This window comes from Hemitrygon akajei, chromosome 11 (assembly GCF_048418815.1).
Source record: "Hemitrygon akajei chromosome 11, sHemAka1.3, whole genome shotgun sequence".
Classification (NCBI taxonomy): Eukaryota; Metazoa; Chordata; class Chondrichthyes; order Myliobatiformes; family Dasyatidae; genus Hemitrygon; species Hemitrygon akajei.
The window spans coordinates 120,864,597-120,886,275 of NC_133134.1; the positions used below are offsets into that span (position 1 = coordinate 120,864,597).

Here is a 21,679-nt window from a genome sequence, read left to right on the forward strand (position 1 = left end):
CTCCTCCTGATGCTCATGTACCAGGCATCTCATACGCGTATATTCCGGGCACCTCGCACACACGTGAGGGATCCCTGACACCTCCAGTTAGGCCAGCACCAGCACAACCTCCGTCTCCTGTGCAATCACCACCTCCGGTACCTGTGCAATCGCAGCCGGAGCTACATAGATCGCAGCGACAGATTTGACCACCTGATAGACTTAACCTGTAAATATACTGGTAAGAAACTTCGCCATCTGGGGACTCTTTTTAAAACAAAGGGGGGGTGGTGAATGTGGTGAACTACATATACCTTTCTGGACTGCTCCTGTGGCTCCTCCCACAGACCCCTGCTGACTCCTCCCACAGACCCCTGCTGACTGCTCCTGTGGCTCCTCCCACAGACCCCTGCTGACTGCTCCTGTGGCTCCTCCCACAGACCCCTGCTGACTGTTCCTGTGGCTCCTCCCACAGACCCCTGCTGACTGCTCCTGTGGCTCCTCCCACAGACCCCTGCTGACTGCTCCTGTGACTCCTCCCACAGACCCCCGCTGACTGCTCCTGTGGCTCCTCCCACAGACCCCTGCTGACTGCTCCTGTGACTCCTCCCACAGACCCCCGCTGACTGCTCCTGTGGCTCCTCCCACAGACCCCTGCTGACTGCTCCTGTGGCTCCTCCCACAGACCCCTGCTGACTGCTCCTGTGGCTCCTCCCACAGACCCCTGCTGACTGTTCCTGTGGCTCCTCCCACAGACCCCTGCTGACTGCTCCTGTGGCTCCTCCCACAGACCCCTGCTGACTGCTCCTGTGACTCCTCCCACAGACCCCCGCTGACTGCTCCTGTGGCTCCTCCCACAGACCCCTGCTGACTGCTCCTGTGACTCCTCCCACAGACCCCCGCTGACTGCTCCTGTGGCTCCTCCCACAGACCCCTGCTGACTGCTCCTGTGGCTCCTCCCACAGACCCCCGCTGACTGCTCCTGTGGCTCCTCCCACAGACCCCCGCTGACTCCTCCCACAGACCCCTGCTGACTGCTCCTGTGGCTCCTCCCACAGACCCCTGCTGACTGCTCCTGTGACTCCTCCCACAGACCCCCGCTGACTGCTCCTGTGGCTCCTCCCACAGACCCCTGCTGACTGCTCCTGTGGCTCCTCCCACAGACCCCTGCTGACTGCTCCTGTGGCTCCTCCCACAGACTCCCCCCCCTGCTGACTGCTCCTGTGGCTCCTCCCACAGACCCCTGCTGACTGCTTCTGTGGCCCCTCCCACAGACCCCTGCTGACTCCTCCCACAGACCCCTGCTGACTGCTCTGTGGCTCCTCCCACAGACCCCTACTGACTCCTCCCACAGACCCTTGCTGACTGCTCCTGTGGCTCCTCCCACAGACCCCTGCTGACTGCTCCTGTGACTCCTCCCACAGACCCCTGCTGACTGCTCCCATAGACCCCTGCTGACTCCTCCCACAGACCCCTGCTGACTGCTCCTGTGACTCCTCCCACAGACCCCTGCTGACTGCTCCTGTGACTCCTCCCACAGACCCCTGCTGACTGCTCCTGTGACTCCTCCCACAGACCCCTGCTGACTGCTCCCATAGACCCCTGCTGACTCCTCCCACAGACCCCTGCTGACTCCTCCCACAGACCCCTGCTGACTGCTCCTGTGGCTCCTCCCACAGACCCCTGCTGACTCCTCCCACAGACCCCTGCTGACTGCTCCTGTGGCTCCTCCCACAGACCCCTGCTGACTGCTCCTGTGGCTCCTCCCACAGACCGTGGCTCCTCCCACAGACCCCTGCTGACTGCTCCTGTGGCTCCTCCCACAGACCCCTGCTGACTCCTCCCACAGACCCCCGCTGACTGCTCCTGTGGCTCCTCCCACAGACCCCTGCTGACTGCTCCTGTGGCTCCTCCCACAGACCTTGGCTCCTCCCACAGACCCCTGCTGACTGCTCCTGTGGCTCCTCCCACAGACCGTGGCTCCTCCCACAGACCCCTGCTGACTGCTCCTGTGGCTCCTCCCACAGACCCCTGCTGACTGCTCCTGTGGCTCCTCCCACAGACCGTGGCTCCTCCCACAGACCCCTGCTGACTGCTCCTGCTGACTCCTCCCACAGACCCCTGCTGACTGCTCCTGTGGCTCCTCCCACAGACCCCTGCTGACTCCTCCCACAGACCCCTGCTGACTGCTCCTGTGGCTCCTCCCACTGACCCCTGCTGACTCCTCCCACAGACCCCTGCTGACTCCTCCCACAGACCCCTGCTGACTCCTCCCACAGACCCCTGCTGACTGCTCCTGTGGCTCCTCCCACTGACCCCTGCTGACTCCTACCACAGACCCCTGCTGACTCCTCCCACAGACCCCTGCTGACTGCTCCTGTGACTCCTCCCACAGACCCCTGCTGACTGCTCCTGTGGCTCCTCCCACAGACCCCTGTATAAAGGTGATTGAGGCCTGAGCCCGGCCTCATTCTCCAGGATGTAGTGATGTTCATTCTTCCAGTCAATAAAAGTCAATATCTCGCTTCTTACGTCTCAGAGTGAGTTATTGATGGTGCATCAATCTGTGAATCACTTGCACTACCTGCAGCACCATTGGTCATGGCTTGAACAATATCAACTGCTCAACACTGATAATCACTGAAGTATTGATTGCATTGCTACATAATGGGTAGGGAGAAGACTCGACCTGGGATGTTGTCTAGCCTCGCCACCTTACGGGGGTGACTCTCTGTAGAGTCCTTCTCACCCACTAAACCTCCCCTGCACAGCTCCTATCACCACAATATTATCATTTCCTTTCAGTCACCTTATGTATAGACATCCTGAGCCTAGTGTCATTTTATGGACATACAATTAATCTATGTATATAAGCTATCTTATATATTTGCTGTATGTCTATTGTTTGTTTAATTATTATAACATTCCTTATCTCATTTTTCTTTGTTGTATCAGATCTGGAGTAACAATTATTTCATTCTCCTTTACACTTGATACTGTGTATTTAATATTTCAACAATATTTGAATAATCTTGCATATGCACTGTTTAATTAAGCATTCTTGTTTCTTTAAATAATTCATTATGGGTTATATATAAAATACGTGAATTGCATGCGTGATATGAGTGCAGGTTATATAAAGCAAAGATGAAGTTACACCCAAATTTTCAAATGCCTGTGTCTTCCTTTGAATTAGTTTTACATTTTGAAGTTACAAAACATAGCATTGGCAATTAGGCATTTTTAAAATGAACTTGACATGGCTACCAGCCTGTTAAAGTGCAGCGAAGCATTCAAGATAAAATAAAACACAACTAGAATCAGTCGAGTTACAGGAAATGAGTGATCTTCGGAAGGAAAGACACAGTCATAATTTTTTAAATTGTAAGAAAACAAAAGAATTCAGGGTTCATAAAGAGTGAGTACCAGGTGATAATAATAATTACAAAAAACAGAAATGGCTGGCTATGTCGGCAAGATTGACTAGTTTGGTTATACAATGGGTAATCGGTTCATGTATACTGAACTATTCGAACAGTATTTTGAAGCAAATGAAATAACCAATGAAAGGCGAGAGACAATTTTGCTAAGTGTATTGGGTTAAAAGGCATGCAGTTTCCTTTGAAGTTTGACTACTCCAACCAAGCCTGCAGAAGTTAGCTTTCCTGATTTAGCCAAAGTAATGCAGAAACACTTTGAACTGAAGCCATTGTTGAATGCAGAACCCTTTAGGTTCGGAATCAAAAAGAAAGGCTGCCCATTTCAGTGTACAGTACATGGTTGAATTGAAGAGATTGTCTGAGCATTGGAAGTTTGGTAATGGGTTTAATGATGCACTAAGAGACAGTTTAGTTTGTGGAACCTTAAAAGAAAGCATTCAAAAATGACTCCTAACTGAAGAACAGTTTACAGTTAAAGGAGCAATGGGAATTGATAGAGATGCAATTGAGTTGCAGTCAGGAATAAAAGTGAGTGTGAACAAAACTGCAGCACCTAAACAGAAACCAGACTGGCCAAACAAGTTCTGTTACCATTGTAGTGGAGGCTCACATACACCAAACAAACTTGCAGAAAGTTCAATAAAATAGGACACATGCAAAGATCATGTTGGGCAGACAAAAATAAATGGAGTGCACAGAGAAGAGAAAAAGCTAATGAAGTCAAGTATCAGTTTCAAAAAGAGCACTAATCTGCACACTGTTTGCAAAAAGTCTGATAACGATGAGTGGCACAGAATTGTGAGGCTTTGAGATTGACAATGTGAAAATTAACAATAGACAAGCAATATGATTTCAACAGCAAATTAATTAAAATGGAATTGGGGATTTGTTCAGCAATTTCAATCATTCCACAAAATGAGCCTGAGAGGCATTTCAAAAATACTAAACTGAAGCCTGCAGATACTGAACTAAGAACTTACACTGACGAAAAGATAACTCCTGTGGGAATGACATTCGTGACAGTGAAATACAAAAACAGCAAAACACATTGAACTTGTATGTGGTAAAGAGAGGAGCAGCAGCATTGTGGGGGTGTGATTGGCTGAGACAACTACAATTTGATTGGAGCTCCATCCACCATTTGCATACCACCGCCTGCAATGAAGCCAACTGAAAGTGAATTAAGAAAGGTGCTGGTTCACACTACAACTATCTCTGTGCCGTACACCATGAAACATTGCCCAAAGGGGTACAATCAGGTGATGGTGCCAACTTCTGTGCCTCAGGTTGGAAAGCATATTGGACCAAGGAAGTTTCATGCTGCTCAGAAGATGAATGGAAATGATAAAAACAGTGGTGCGACTAGAACAGAGTTTCTGAGCAACATACCTGAGAAAGCTTCTGATATGTTAATCAGGCAGTTACTTGCAAAACGTGGCTTGGTTTTAGTGCCAGGAATTTCAGAAAAGATGCAAGCATTCAGCTTTTGTGAGTATAAACTACTCTGCGTGCATTACGGTTTTTGCATGATCTTCAAATGGGAGACAAAATGCTGCTTGTAAAAGTGGATGTAAAGACCAAAGATCATGAGTGGAAGGCCAAAATGAAATCAGTCAATGGAGATTAAAAAACAGGATTCATCAGTTGCTGTTGTGGATGAGGAAACCAGGAGGAAAAGTCAAATTGTAAAGGGAGCAATAGAAGGATTAATAAGAGAATACTCCAGTGAACTAAATGCACCTCTCAAAGATCAAGATGCACAAACTATAAAAAGAAAAATAAAGAAGAAAGATGGCTATTGCTGTCAGAACAATATCCTGCAGTCTCAGAGTCGACTCCCACAACCACCACGGAGGAGGTCACAGAATTTGAGATTGTTTCACAGCCACAAGTCTCACCTGTCAAGCAGCGGGATCCCCCTTATTAGGAAAGACATTATCCCTCAAGAGTACGAAATCCTTCACAGTGATTAAATCTTTTGACCTGAATGGGACAATTTAAAATGTACCATGCTGTGGATATCTGTATATAGAAGTTGCATAATATAGTATACTGTGTATATAGTTGAGATGCATTTTGAGTTGGAGTTTATAGATAAGCAGGGAGAAATGTAGTGTATTTAATATTTCAATAATTAAGTGATTTTGTATATATACATTGTATTGTTTGATTAAGCAGTCTTGTTCGGTTAGAACATAGAAAACCTACAGCACAATACAAGCCCTTCAGCCCAGAAAGTTGTTCCAAACAAGTCCCTACCTTAGAAATTACTAGGCTTACCCATAGCCCTCTATTTTACTAAGCTCCATGTACCTATCCAAAAGTCTCTTAAAAGACCCTATCGTATCCACCTCCATCACCGTTGCCGGCAGCCCATTCCACGCACTCACCACTCTCTGAGTAAAAACTTACCCCTGACATCTCCTCTGTACCTACTCTCCAGCACCTTAAGCCTGTGTCCTCTTGTGGCAACCATTTCAGCCCTGGGAAAAAGCCTCTGACTATTCACACGATCAATGCCTCTCATCATCTTATACACCTCTATCAGGTCACCTCTCATCCTCTGTTGCTCCAAGGAGAAAAGGCGGAGTTCATTCAACCTATTCTCATAAAGCATGCTCCCCAACCCACGCAACATCCTTATAAATCTCCTCTGCACCCTTTCTATGGCTTCCACATCCTTCCTGTAGTGAGGTGACCAGAACTGAGCACAGTATTCCAAGTGGGGTCTGACCAGGGTCCTATATAGCTGCAACATTACTTCTCGGCTCCTAAATTCAGTTCCACAATTGATGAAGGCCAATACACCATACACCTTCTTAACTACAGAGTCAACCTGCACAGCTGCTTTGAGCGTCCTAAGGACTCGGACCCCAAGATCCCTCTGATCTTCCACACTGCCACGAGTTTTACCATTAATACTATATTCTGCCATCATGTTTGACCTACCAACATGAACCACTTCACACTTATCTGGGTTGAACTCCATCTGCCACTTCTCAGCCCAGTTTAAATAATTCATTATAGATTATATGTAAAATACATGAATTGCATATGCCGTCACACTACCACATGATACATGCATGCCTTGCTTGAAGTAAAAACGAATTTCCTCGCGTATTTTCAGACTCTCTGTGTCTTCCCATGAATTAGTTTAATGCTTTGAAGTTACAAAACAGGACACTTAATATAAAACAATATTGTATCTTGAATCTTAAGTAGCAAAAATACCATGTTTCTCTAATCTCCAATATACTACCTCATCTTGAAGGCCAAGTACTTAACCTTCTTGACCAGCGTCCCATGTAGTACCTTGTCACAGGCCTTGTTAAAGTCCAAGTAGACAACATCACAGCCTTGCCTTCATCAACTTTCCTGGCAGCCACCTCAGAAAATTCTATAAGATTGTTTAGACACGGCCTACCATGCACAAAGCTATGTTGATTATCCATAATCAGGCCCTGTCCAACCAAACACTAATATGTACACCCCTTTAGAATACTTCCAATAATTTTCCACTACTGGCGTCAGGTTCACAGGCCTATATTTCTCAACTTATTCTTAGAACAACAGGGCAACAATAGTTCTCCTCCAGCCCTCTCTCACCTCACTCATCGTTAAGGACATTTTAAATACCTCTACTAGAGCCCCTGCAATGTCTTCACTAGCCTACCACAAGGTCAGAGGAGACACCTTGTCAGGCCCTAGGGTTTTATCCATTCTAATTTGTCTCAACACAGCAAGTACACCTCCTCCCTAATCGATATATGGTACATGACCTTACTGCTGTTTCGACTTAGTTCTGTAGACTCTGTATCCAACTCCTGAGTAGCTACAGATGCAAGAAGTCCATTTATGATCTCCCCTACCTATTTTGGCTGCTAGCATTGATGACCATGCAGATCTTCAAGAGGACCAGTTTTGTCCCTTGCTCTCCATTTGCTCTTAATATATTTGTCCAAGCACTTGAATTCTCCTAAACTTTGTCTGCTAGAGCAAACATGTCTGATTTCACTCTTAAGTATTCTCTTGAATTTCTTATTCTCCTCAAATACCTTATTTGTTCCCTTCTGCCTATACCTGCTATGCACCTCCACCTTCTTCTTAGCCAAGGCCTCAAAATCTCTCAAAAACCAAGGTACCCAAAGCCTGTTATCCTTGCCTTTTGTTCTGACAGGAACCTACAATCCCTGTACTCTCAACATCTCACTTTTGAAGGCCTGCCACTTACCAAGTATACCTTTGCAAGAAAACAACTTATCCCAATCTACAAATGCCAGATCTTTTGCTGATGCAATCAAAATTGACCTTTCTCCATTTTAGAACCTCAACCCAAGGCCCAGACTATCTGTCTCCATAATTATCTTGAACCTAATGGAATAATGATCATTAAATCACTAGTGACAAAAGTGTATGTGTTCCCCTACATGCACTTCTGTCACCTGCCCTGACTCATTCCCCAAAAGGAGATCCAGTGTCACACACTCTCTGGTCGGGATTTCTTTGTATTAATTAAGGAAACTTCTGAACATACTTAACAAACTCTATCCCATCCAACTCTTTTGGAAAATGGTAGTCACAGTCAACATGTGGAAAGTTAAATTCACCTACTATCACAACCTTGTTTGTCTTGCAATTTTCTGTATCTTTCTACAGATTTGCTCCTCTAAATCCTGCTGGGAGGTCTATAACATAATCCAATTAACATGGTCATACCATTCTTATTCCTTAGTTCCATTCCTTAGAGCCTCAGCAGATGAGCCCTCCGATCTGTGCTGCCTGAGCACTGCTGTGATACTGTATTTTCCTGAACACTAATGCCATCCCTTCCCCTTTAATGACTCCCATATTATCATGTCTAAAGCAACAGATGCCAGGACACTGAGCAGTCAGTCCTGCCCGTCCTGCAACCAAGTCTCACTAATGGCTATAATGTCATAATTCTAAGTGCTAATCCATGGTCTCTGCCCATCCATTCACCTTACCTTGCTCCAAAATAGTTGCAACTCTGAATATTATTCCCACCATGCTTGACCTTTTGTCTCCTGTCTTTGCATGCAAGCATAACAAAACCTTTCCCCACACCCCCTCCACTATCTGCCCTGGCTCTCCGGTTCCCATCTCCTTGCGTCTCTAGTTTAAATCCTCCCGATTAGCACTTACAAACCTTCCACCACGGATTAGTCTCCCTCTAGTTCAGGTGCAAACTGTTCCATGTGTAGAGATCCCACATTCACTGGAAGAGAGACCAATGATCCAAAAAATCAGAAGCCCTCCCTCCTGCACCATCTCCTTAGCCACATGTTAAACTGTGTGATGCACCATCAATAACTCACGCCGAGATTTAGGAAGTGAGATATCGGCTTTTATTGACTGAAGAACAACACTACATCCTGGGGAAAATGAGGGAGAGCAGCAGGCCACAGTCGCCTTTATACAGGGGTCTGTGGGAGGAGCCACAGGGGTAGTCAGCAGGGTCTTGGGAGGGTGGTCGTTGTTCGGACTGGGCAGAAAAATAGGATGGTTGTGGACTACAGCCAGACCATCAATAGATTCACGGAGCTTGACGCGTACCCCCTACCCCGCATCGCGGATATGGTCAACCAGATAGCTCAGTACAAGGTGTACTCGACAATTGATCTGAAATCCGCTTATCACCAGCTCCCCATCCGCCCAGAGGACCGCCCCTACACCGCCTTCGAGGCGGGTGGCAGGCTCTATCACTTCCTGCGCGTCCCATTTGGTGTCACAAATGGGGTCTCAGTCTTCCAGAGGGAGATGGACCGGATGGTGGACCAGTACAAACTGACGGCCACATTTCCCTATCTAGATAACATCACCATCTGTGGTCGCGACTGGTCGGACCATGACGCCAACCTCCAACGTTTTTACCAGGTGGCCGATGCTTTGAACCTCACTTATAACAAGGACAAGTGTGTGTTCAGAACCACACGACTCGCTATCCTTGGGTATGTCGTGGAGAACGGGGTCATTGGCCCCGACCCCGACCGTATGCGCCCCCTGTTAGAACTCCCTCTTCCTACTACTCTCAAGGCCCTCCGGCGGTGCCTGGGTTTTTTTTTCCTATTACGCCCAATGGGTTCCCCATTACGCAGACAAGGCCCGCCCCCTGGTCAAGTCTACCACCTTTCCCCTCTCTGCCGAGGCCCGCGCGGCCTTCAGCTGCATTAAAGGGGACATTGCCAAAGCAACGATGCATGCGGTAGACGAGACCATTCCCTTCCAAGTAGAGAGTGACGCCTCTGACGTCGCGCTGGCTGCTACCCTCAATCAAGAAGGCAGACCAGTGGCGTTTTTTTCTCGTACCCTTCAAGGCTCTGAACTTCGGCACTCCACGGTGGAGAAAGAAGCCCAAGCCATAGTGGAAGCTATTCGGCACTGGAGGCACTATCTCGCCGGCAGAAGGTTCACCTTGCTGACCGACCAGCGCTCGGTTGCGTTCATGTTCAGCAGCCAACAGCGGGGCAAAATCAAAAATGATAAAATTTTGCGATGGAGAATAGAACTCTCCACCTATACTTACGATATCCTGTACCGGCCTGGCAGGCTCAATGAACCGTCTGATGCCCTATCCCGGGGACCGTGTGCTAGTGCCCAGCTCGACCAGCTGTATGCCCTTCATGCCCAACTTTGCCACCCGGGGGTCACCCGGTTTTATCACTTCATTAAAGCCCGGAACCTGCCGTACTCCCTGGAGGACATCAGGACGATGACCAGGGACTGCCAGATCTGCGCTGAGTGCAAACCGCACTTCTACCGTCCTGACACTGCGCAGCTTGTCAAGGCCACCCGCCCTTTTGAGCGACTGAGTATTGACTTTAAGGGCCCCCTTCCCTCCACCGACCGCAATGTCTACTTTCTCAGTATTATTGACGAGTACTCGCGATTCCCCTTTGCCGTTCCCTGCCCCGACACTACTCCACGTCGGTCATAAAAGTCCTGCGCCAGCTCTTCACACTGTTCGGATATCCCTGCTATGTCCACAGTGATAGAGGGTCCTCCTTTATGAGTGACGAGTTGCGCCGGTTCCTGCTTGCTAGGGGCATAGCTACTAGTCGCACCACGAGTTATAATCCCCGGGGGAATGGCCAGGTGGAGAGGGAGAATGCCACAGTGTGGAAGGCCATACTTTTAGCCCTTAAGTCACAAGGGTTGCCGGTCTCCCGATGGCAGGAGGTCCTCCCTGAGGCACTCCACTCTATCCGCTCCCTGTTGTGTACGTCCACTAATGCCACCCCTCACGAACGCTTATTCTCTTTTCCCAGGAAGTCTGTCACTGGGACCACCCTGCCAGTTTGGCTGACGACACAGTCAGCAGGGTCTTGGGAGGAGCCACAGGAGCAGTCAGACAGGTATATCTAGTTCACCACATTCACCCCCCCCTTTGTTTAAAAAAAAATTCCCAAGCATATTTACAGGTTAAGTCGATCAGGTGGTCGAATCGTTCGCTGCGATCTACGTAGCTCCGGCTGCAATTGCACAGGAGCCGGAGGTGATGACGGCACAGGTGCCGGAGGTGGTGTGTGCTCCGAAGGCGGAGAGTGGGTTAATTCTGTCCCAACAGGAGGTGTCAGGGATCCCTCGCGTGTGAGCGAGGGCCCTGGAACAGACGCATACGGAGTCTGTGTGGGGCACGGTGCGCGCGGAGTCACCTCGGGTACAGGGTGCATAGTTACCGTGGAGTGCTCGGGGTAGTGGTCTGCTGCTCCGGCGGGCGCCAGGTCGCGGACAGAGACCGTGTCCTCCCGCCCATCAGGCAAGACCACGTAGGCATACTGGGGATTAGCATGCAGGAGGTGAACCTTCTCGACCAGTGGTGAGTACTTATTACTCCTCGCATGTTTACACAGCAGCACTGGCCCCGGGGACGTCAGCCAAACTGGCAGGGTGGTCCCAGTGACAGACTTCCTGGGAAAAGAGAATAAGCGTTCGTGAGGGGTGGCATTAGTGGACGTACACAACAGGGAGCGGATAGAGTGGAGTGCCTCAGGGAGGACCTCCTGCCATCGGGAGACCGGCAACCCTTGTGACTTAAGGGCTAAAAGTATGGCCTTCCACACTGTGGCATTCTCCCTCTCCACCTGGCCATTCCCCCGGGGATTATAACTCGTGGTGCGACTAGTAGCTATGCCCCTAGCAAGCAGGAACCGGCGCAACTCGTCACTCATAAAGGAGGACCCTCTATCACTGTGGACATAGCAGGGATATCCGAACAGTGTGAAGAGCTGGCGCAGGACTTTTATGACCGACGTGGTAGAGTAGACATTGCGGTCGGTGGAGGGAAGGGGGCCCTTAAAGTCAATACTCAGTCGCTCAAAAGGGCGGGTGGCCTTGACAAGCTGCGCAGTGTCAGGACGGTAGAAGTGCGGTTTGCACTCAGCGCAGATCTGGCAGTCCCTGGTCATCGTCCTGATGTCCTCCAGGGAGTACGGCAGGTTCCGGGCTTTAATGAAGTGATAAAACCGGGTGACCCCCGGGTGGCAAAGTTGGGCATGAAGGGCATACAGCTGGTCGAGCTGGGCACTAGCACACGGTCCCCGGGATAGGGCATCAGACGGTTCATTGAGCCTGCCAGGCCGGTACAGGATATCGTAAGTATAGGTGGAGAGTTCTATTCTCCATCGCAAAATTTTATCATTTTTGATTTTGCCCCGCTGTTGGCTGCTGAACATGAACGCAACCGAGCGCTGGTCGGTCAGCAAGGTGAACCTTCTGCCGGCGAGATAGTGCCTCCAGTGCCGAATAGCTTCCACTATGGCTTGGGCTTCTTTCTCCACCGTGGAGTGCCGAAGTTCAGAGCCTTGAAGGGTACGAGAAAAAAACGCCACTGGCCTGCCTTCTTGATTGAGGGTAGCGGCCAGCGCGACGTCAGAGGCGTCACTCTCTACTTGGAAGGGAATGGTCTCGTCTACCGCATGCATCGTTGCTTTGGCAATGTCCCCTTTAATGCAGCTGAAGGCCGCGCGGGCCTCGGCAGAGAGGGGAAAGGTGGTAGACTTGACCAGGGGGCGGGCCTTGTCTGCGTAATGGGGAACCCATTGGGCGTAATAGGAAAAAAAACCCAGGCACCGCCGGAGGGCCTCGAGAGTAGTGGGAAGAGGGAGTTCTAACAGGGGGCGCATACGGTCGGGGTCGGGGCCAATGACCCCGTTCTCCACGACATACCCAAGGATAGCGAGTCGTGTGGTTCTGAACACACACTTGTCCTTGTTATAAGTGAGGTTCAAAGCATCGGCCACCTGGAAAAAACGTTGGAGGTTGGCGTCATGGTCCGACCAGTCGCGACCACAGATGGTGATGGTATCTAGATAGGGAAATGTGGCCGTCAGTTTGTACCGGTCCACCATCCGGTCCATCTCCCTCTGGAAGGCTGAGACCCCATTTGTGACACCAAATGGGACGCGCAGGAAGTGATAGAGCCTGCCACCCGCCTCGAAGGCGGTGTAGGGGCGGTCCTCTGGGCGGATGGGGAGCTGGTGATAAGCGGATTTCAGATCAATTGTCGAGTACACCTTGTACTGAGCTATCTGGTTGACCATATCCGCGATGCGGGGTAGGGGGTACGCGTCAAGCTGCGTGAATCTATTGATGGTCTGGCTGTAGTCCACAACCATCCTATTTTTCTGCCCAGTCCGAACAACGACCACCTGGGACCGCCATGGGCTTGTGCTTGGCTCAATGATCCCCTCCCTGAGCAGCCGCTGCACCTCTGAATGAATAAAGGCCCTGTCCCCCGCACTGTACCTCCTACTTTTAGTTGCCACAGGTTTACAGTCGGGGGTCAGGTTGGTGAACAGCGATGGGGGAGGGATCTTGAGGGTGGAGAGGTTGCAAATAGTGTCAGCAGCACAGCTATCGGCATGGTGCTGGGCGGGATGTGGGGTTCGGGGTGTATGTGCGTGTGGTAACGGAGTATATGGCGAAGTCCCACCAAACTGAGGATTCCTGACAGTGAGTGGTGGGTGGGGCCCGTCATATGCCATAGTCACACTTTCGAGATGGCTCTGGAAGTCCAGCCCCAATAGCACAGGTGCGCACAGCCGAGGCATGACCAGGAACGCAAAGTTCCGATATTCCGTGCCCTGCACCACCAATGTCGCTACACAACCCACCCGGATGTCTGTGGAATGCGACCCTGAAGCCAAGGTGATCTTCTGACGGACCGGCCGTGTCACGAGTCCACAGCGTTTCACTGTGGCCGGGTCAATAAAACTCTCAGTGCTGCCCGTGTCAAACAGGCAGCTAGTCCTGTGCCCCTCCACCAGGATGTCCATCATCGACCTTGCGAGCTGGTGCGGAGCGCTTTGATCGAGGGTCACGGAAGCCAGCGTTGAACTGGGCGTGTCGAAGGCGGGGCCTGGTGACGCCGGCAAAGATGGCCGCTCACATCCGGGCATGCAAGATGGCGAGTCGGGGGCGGGGCCTGGTGACGCCGGCAAAGATGGTTGTCCACATCCGGTCATGCAAAATGGCGGCCCCCAGGTCTCAGACGCGGCGCTGCTCGACCCCGGGCGCGGTTTAGATTTACAGACCTTGGCGAAATGGCCCTTCTTCCCACAGCTGGAACACGTCGCTTCGCGCGCCGGACAGCTTTCCCGGGCATGTTTCCGAAGCCCACAAAAGTAACAGAGTTTCATACCTGGCGAATTCGTGGGGTTTGAGATACCGCGACTGGCAGCGGCGTTGGCGAATTCGCTCGGAACCGGGGAATCGCTCGGCTGGACTTCTTCGGCGTACAGTTGCGCAGCCTCTATCGAACTGGCCGTCTCTATCGCAGAGCGTAAGGTCAGATCAGCTTTTTCCAGCAGCCGCTGGCGGATACACACTGACCGAACCCCAGTCACAAAAGCGTCTCGGACCAAGAGTTCCTTATGCTGTTCCGCTGTGAGCGCTTTGCAGTCACAGTCCCGCGCGAGTATCTGTAGCTCGCGGAGGAATTCAGCAGTCGACTCCGTAGGCCGCTGTTTTCGTGTTGCCAAGCGGTGCCGTGCATAAACTGGATTTACTGGCCGCAGGTACTGTCTTTGGAGGGCGGCAAGCGCCTCCTCGTAGGTGGATATGTCCCTGATGAACGAATAAACTTTTGGGGCGACCCTCGAGAAGAGAAGTTTGTGCCGAACAGCCGAGTCGGTGGCACGAACCTCCTCTAAGTACGATTGGAAGCACACCAGCCAGTGTTCAAAGGCAAGAGCTGCTCCAGGGTCTCGGGGGTCCAAGTCTAGGCGTTCTGGGCGTAAAGCGGTTTCCATGTTGTAACTTTCAGTCAATAAAATTGATGCACCATCAATAACTCACGCCGAGACTTAGGAAGTGAGATATCGGCTTTTATTGACTGAAGAACAACACTACATCCTGGGGAAAATGAGGGAGAGCAGCAGGCCACAGTCGCCTTTATACAGGGGTCTGTGGGAGGAGCCACAGGGGTAGTCAGCAGGGTCTTGGGAGGAGCCACAGGAGCAGTCAGACAGGTATATCTAGTTCACCACACTGTGTGATCTTCCTATCTCTGGCCTCACTAGCTAGTGGCATGGATAGCAATCCTGAGATCACAACCATGGGCGTCATGTCCTTCAAATTCCCGTCCAGCTCCTTGAACTCACTTTGCAGAACCTCGTCACTCTTCGTACCTGTGTCATAAGTGTTGTGTTCTTGATACATACCATGGGTTACTAAGAACAAACCATATTCTGGAAGAACATAACTAGAACTTTCATTTAGCAGCAAACAGCAAACATGTTTTAACACACAAGCTTCTCGATCATTCCGTCAGTTCTGCGCATGCTCACAACTCAGTCCAATCACGTTCTGACACATGACACATGATATCGCCACAATAGGTACTGACATAGACCACAACCTCAGGCTACTCACCTTCCCACTTAAGAATGCTATGGATCCTGACCCTGGCACCTGGAGAGCAACGTACCTTCCAGGAATCTCATTCTCGTCCACAGAACATCCTGGCTGTTCCCCTAACCAATAAAACCCCGGTCACTTCTGCTCTCCTCTTCTCCTCCCTTCACTTCTGAGCCAGAGACCCAAGCACTGGTCCCACTCATAATCTTTTCCCCAAAACACCTACAGGCTGCCCCCAGCACGTCCTTGGGCATGTTGATTGTTAACACAAATTATGCATTTCACTACATGTTTCAATATACATGTGATAAATAAATGTGACTCTGAATCATACCCTTGAAAGTTATCCTGGCACACTCAAGTATGCTTTGTGTCAAAGATGAAAGATATTTGAACTTTGCTGGAACCTTTATATTTAATATAAAGAAAAATCAAATGTAACACAAATGGAGAAAAATTACCCTTGTTTGTAAAGCTACGTACATTATGATAACCTTGTTGGTTTCAATGTACAAGCTCTACTTTACAGTGTTTTCTGTTTGCAGCAGTCCTTCTGCTGGAAGAGAACCCTTTTGTTTGAGGCATTACAGATGACTTTGATCATCCTCGACAAATTTCTAGGAAAAATGAGCCTGCTTAAGACTGCCAGCAGGAGTCATCTGAGATGACTAGCTGAGAGAAGATGTGCTGTCAAAGGTCCTCGTGCAGTGTTCCGACATGAACAGCTGACAGTTCCGTCCACCCTCTCAGATGATCCCTGAGCAGCAGATTGCTGATTGTGGCAATTTTTTGAGGAGATACATCAATGTACTGATCCTACACTAGGCATGATCTCAGGCTATGATGGTCTAACAACCCAATGGCACTCAAACCATAGGGTCATCGTTTCACCCTCCAGATCTTGAACAAGCTCCAAATCTCAAATGCCTGGTCCCTGCTGTCTTCACTCTGCTCCTTGGACTCAACTGCGTGCACAATCTAAGCAGCATTTTGCTCATAATGGAGAGGTAGAGGGAGTGCGGTGGAATTCGGAAGCACCTGTCTCTGCTCCGACAGACAAGGGATGAGACTGAACATGCCTCCTCTCTGTTCCAGTGGACATGCAGCCAGCTTTGCTCCTGTAAAATGCAAGCTGCTCATCAATAGTATTCCAGCTCAGAGAGAACACCGGTCTCCCTGTGAATGACATCACACTGTTCAATGATAAAAGTGACTACTGAGATCTCGCTGCTTCAGGATGGCATCAAGATGTCCCCAGGAACCCTGAATCAGGGAAAGACTTCATAGAAACATGTCATCAGCATGTGGATCTCCAGGGAAATGTAACCAAGACCGGTGGGTGCTTTTCCATAGAAATATCATAGCTTATGACTTTCTGGCACCACATAAAATCTGGTAATGCGTGGCCCCTTGGAACCTAGGATGTCTTGTTTCCACACCAGTCTATGGGATCTGAGATACAATGCACACACTCTTGTCACAGATGAAATGATGGCTGGTGGTGGGTTCATGCTATTGACATTGGGTTCTACATTCTGTCAACAAGTGGCCCAAAGGGGTCTGATGCCATCCCAAATGCCCCTCCTCCACTTTGAGGGATCACAGCTCATTTTAACATCTATTGTGGTTAAGTTGGAGGAATTCTCGGTTTAGAGTCCTCTCATCAACTCCACTTTGCACAAAACCACTACCCACACCAGATTCCCCAGGCATTGCCCCAGACCAGCAGACTGTCAACTCTTTTCAAAACACAATAAATTAATTTACTGAAAGGGAATTAGTTTGACAGACTTACAACAGAAGACATAATTCACAGCTCCTGCCAAAGGGAGTATGCCTATTAAGAGTCACTGCCCCTCCCTGACTACAGGGAGGCTGTCTGCAATGAAATGATTGATGCTCCATGGGGAATGGAATGCTTTGTGCTTCAGCAGATCCCTTAGAGTGTAAAGCAAATTAATGATATTGCACACTTGTGTTAGCTAATTCTTTGAGGGAGCAGAATTTTATATTAGCATTTCATGCAAAGAAAACGTAAAGCGGCTAAAGCAGGAGAAAAACAATTTCTAGCCTGATACACATTAAAGAACACAATACTTCTGAAAGATTAGGTAACGAACCAGGTCAGGTCACAGATCTGTCAGTGGGTGAGCATCTGGGGGACAGTGATCACCGCTCCCTGACCTTTAGCATTATCATGGAAAAGGACAGAATCAGAGAGGACAGGAAAATTTTTAATTGGGGAAGGGCAAATTATGAGGCTATAAGGCTAGAACTTGCGGGTGTGAACTGGGATGATGTTTTTTCAGGGAAATGTACTATGGACATGTGGTCGATGTTTAAGGATCTCTTGCAGGATGTTAGGGATAAATTTGTCCCAGTGAGGAAGATAAAGAATGGTAGGGTGAAGGAACCATGGGTGACAAGTGAAGTGGAAAATCTAGTCAGGTGGAAGAAAGCAGCATACATGAGGCTTAGGAAGCAAGGATCAGATGGGTCTATTGAGGAATATAGGGTAGCAAGAAAGGAGCTTAAGAAGGGGCTGAGAAGAGCAAGAAGGGGGCATGAGAAGGCATTGGCGAGTAGGGTAAAGGAAAACCCCAAGGCATTCTTCAATTATGTGAAGAACAAAAGGATGACAGGAGTGAAGGTAGGACCGATTAGAGATAAAGGTGGGAAGATGTGCCTGGAGGCTGTGGAAGTGAGCGAGGTCCTCGATTAATACTTCTTTTCGATATTCACCACTGAGAGGGAACTTGATGACGGTGAGGACAATATGAGTGAGATTGATGTTCTGGAGCATGTTGATATTAAGGGAGAGGAGGTGTTGGAGTTGTTAAAATACATTAGGACGGATAAGTCCCCGGGGCCTGACGGAATATTCCCCAGGCTGCTCCACGAGGCAAGGGAAGAGATTGCTGAACCTCTGGCTAGGATCCTTATGTCCTCCCTGTCCATGGGAATGATACCGGAGGATTGGAGGGAGGAGAATGTTGTCCCCTTGTTCAAAAAAGTTAGTAGGGATAGTCGAGGTAATTACAGACCAGTGAGCCTTACGTCTGTGGTGGGAAAGCTGTTGGAAAAGGTTCTTAGAGATAGGATCTATGGGAATTTAGAGAATCATGATCTGATCAGGGACAGTCAGCATGGCTTTGTGAAGGGCAGATCATGCCTAACAAGCCTGATAGAGTTCTTTGAGGAGGTGACCAGGCATATAGATGAGGGTATTGCTGTGGATGTGATCTACATGGATTTTAGTAAGGCATTTGACAAGGTTCCACATGGTAGGCTTATTCAGAAAGTCAGAAGGCATGGGATCCAGGGAAGTTTGGCCAGGTGGATTCAGAATTGGCTTGCCTGCAGAAGGCAGAGGGTCGTGGTGGAGGGAGTACATTCAGATTGGAAGGTTGTGACTACTGGTGTACCACAGGATCTGTTCTGGGACCTCTACTTGTTGTGATTTTTAATTAACGACCTGGATGTGGGGGTAGAAGGGTGGGTTCGCAAGTTTGCAGACGACACAAAGGTTGGTGATGTTGTAGATAGTGTAGAGGATTGTCGAAGATTGCAGGGAGACATTGATAGGATGCAGAAGTGGGCTGAGAAGTGGCAGATGGAGTTCAACCCGGAGAAGTGTGAGGTGGTACACTTTGGAAGGACAAACTCCAAGGCAGAGTACAAAGTAAATGGCAGGATACTTGGTAGTGTGGAGGAGCAGAGGAATCTGGGGGTACACGTCCACAGATCCCTGAAAGTTGCCTCACAGGTAGATAGGGTAGTTAAGAAAGCTTATGGAGTGTTAGCTTTCATAAGTCAAGGGATAGAGTTTAAGAGATGCGATGTAATGATGCAGCTCTATAAAACTCTGTTTAGGCCACACTTGGAGTACTGTGTCCAGTTCTGGTCACCTCACTATAGGAAGGATGTGGAAGCATTGGAAAGGGTACAGAGGAGATTTACCCGGATGCTGCCTGGTTTAGAGAGTATGGATTATGATCAGAGATTAAGGGAGCTAGGGCTTTACTCTTTGGAGAGAAGGAGGGTGAGAGGAGACATGATAGAGTTGTACAAGATATTAAGAGGAATAGACAGAGTGGACAGCCAGCGCCTCTTCCCCAGAGCACCACTGCTCAGTACAAGAGGACATGGCTTTAAGGTAAGGGGAGGAAAGTTCAAGGGGGATATTAGAGGAAGGTTTTTCACTCAGAGAGTGGTTGGTGCGTGGAATGCACTGCCTGAGTCAGTGGTGGAGGCAGATACACTAGTGAAGTTTAAGAGACTACTAGACAGGTATATGGAGGAATTTAAGGTGGGGGGTTATATGTGAGGCAGGGTTTGAGGATCGGCACAACATTGTGGGCCAAAGGGCCTGTAGTGTGGTGTACTATTCTATGTTCTATGTTCTATTATATTCATTTGTCACTCACCATATACTGTCTTCTGATCTTCCCAGATCCATCCCTTCATCATCATACTCAGTATCAATTGTTAAATTCCCATTGGTGTCATGAGCAGACTCAAAGTTTGTGACAACACGGGTAGGAATTCCCAAGCACCTCAAAACTAACAAGAGAGAGTATGAGTAAAGACCTTCTTTATACCATATTTACAATTATAACAACAAGCTGCTGAAAGCTAGATCAATTAATCATTCAGAATTATATTTTGAAATAAAACTTACAGAAACATTCTTACAATCCAAGGTATATTTCTCGCTTCAAAAAAAATCAGGTCTTTTTTTTATTTATATGCTACACAGGAAGTGCTGTGAAGGTAAAATTTGTTGGCATGTGATCTGTTGAATCAATTGAAATGACATATTGACAGAGGCCGGAGGCATATATTAAGGGAGTTATATTTTGTAATGTGAGAAGCAATAATTAAAATGGGAGTTGTGCAGTGTAAGGTCTAAAATACTTAATAAATCAGTTGGTGTGTAGTGTTGTTGGCCAAGAATGGAATAAAGTATGGAGAAAAGCACTTAACTGGAATATGTTATGGACAGTAGAAACATACAAACCAAATGTCTTTTTGTTCTTGCCATGTGGTGTGATGCACCATCAATAACTCTCTGAGACGTGAGGCGAGATATTGACTTTTATTGACTGGAAGAAAGAACAAGCAGCAATTGACCACCACGCTACATCCTGGAGACTGAGGCAGGGCTCAGGCCTCAATTGCCTTTATACTGGGATCTGTGGGAGGAGCCGCAGTCTGTGGGAGGAGCCACAGGAGCAGTCAGCAGGGGGGGGGGGCGTGTCCAGACAGGTATATGTAGTTCACCACACAGACATAGACAGCTATTTCCATAATACTACCTGTTCCATCTAATTAAAGAGCATCAAACAAACAATAAAAGCCTATATCTCGCCTCACGTCTCTGAGAGTTATTGATAGTGCATCAGTCTGTGACCTGAGGTAACCTGAGCCTAACAGTTGGCTGATCTAGCAGAAGTGCTTTGATTCAGGAAGAATAAAGAAAGAGGCTTTAAATACAAGTCATTACTTACAAGAAAGGCAATAAAACAATGCTACCAGAGTCAATGAAAAGCTGACAAGCATTAGCCAAATAGCCCACAAACAAAACTTAAACACAACACAAACACAAACACAAACAAAACTTATCTCCTGATAAGGAAGGAGAATAAGATTGAGGGGAGGGGCTTCACATACAAACTGTAGTGTGTTTAATATTTTAGTAATACTTCAGGAATATTGTAAACATATTGTTTGATTAAACATTCTTTTGTTTGATTACATAACTCATTACTGTTTATATGCAAGAAGTATGTGAACGGCCTGCATCATGACATATATGTGTGTGCTTCACTAAAGAAAATTAAAGTGAAAACAAAGTAGGTATGCATCTCCCAGCTTCAGTGTTGTTCTTTTGATTCGATTCCAGAATTACAAAACGTAACACAAACCAATGAGAACTTCAGTGACTAATTATTGCAAGGGATAACTCCACCCCACCCTACCCGCACGCCAAGGACAGGGAGGGAGACGTTCAATTGTTCGATCAATGGGAGATCCCCTATATCAATGTTATAAATTAGAAAGGTGGTCTGAGTGAGTTTTGGTACAAAGGGAACAATAGTATTCATGATCTAAACTATTGGCCAATGGTCAACAGTTTGACATTTGATATATGTGTAGACAATAAAGACTAAACTCTGAATTAATTAGTTGTGTAGTGAATTAACTGACGCATGTCAGTTAACAGTGCGTTTTTTGATATGAGTAGTGTATGGAGGTGCCAGTCTGTGGTCTAAAGATAATGAATGATATTTATTACGGTTTGGAGATTGTGTCAGATCTGAATTTGCTGTTTGCTGTTTGCTGAATAGCAACAATGTTTGTAGAAGTTTTCAGAGGTGTAA

The 21,679-nt window shown here is 48.3% G+C and overlaps 2 protein-coding genes across 3 annotated transcripts in view; both read right to left on the minus strand.

The window, feature by feature from the left end:
* Window positions 1-21,679, minus strand: part of LOC140735981 (protein-glutamine gamma-glutamyltransferase 2-like) — a 91,395-nt gene that overhangs the window by 22,007 nt on the left and 47,709 nt on the right. For both annotated transcript variants that reach the window (XM_073061623.1, XM_073061622.1), the window contains exon 7: window positions 19,724-19,859. In XM_073061623.1, coding sequence (XP_072917724.1) covers window positions 19,724-19,859 — 136 coding nt within the window. The remainder of the gene's footprint in view (window positions 1-19,723; window positions 19,860-21,679) is intronic.
* LOC140736320 (uncharacterized) lies at window positions 11,283-15,382 on the minus strand. The gene is made up of 3 exons (XM_073062325.1): window positions 15,367-15,382; window positions 13,553-14,586; window positions 11,283-11,348 (listed from the first exon to the last, which is right to left on the minus strand). The coding sequence occupies exons 1-3, from the start codon at window positions 15,380-15,382 to the stop codon at window positions 11,283-11,285; spliced, it is 1,116 nt and encodes a 371-aa protein (XP_072918426.1).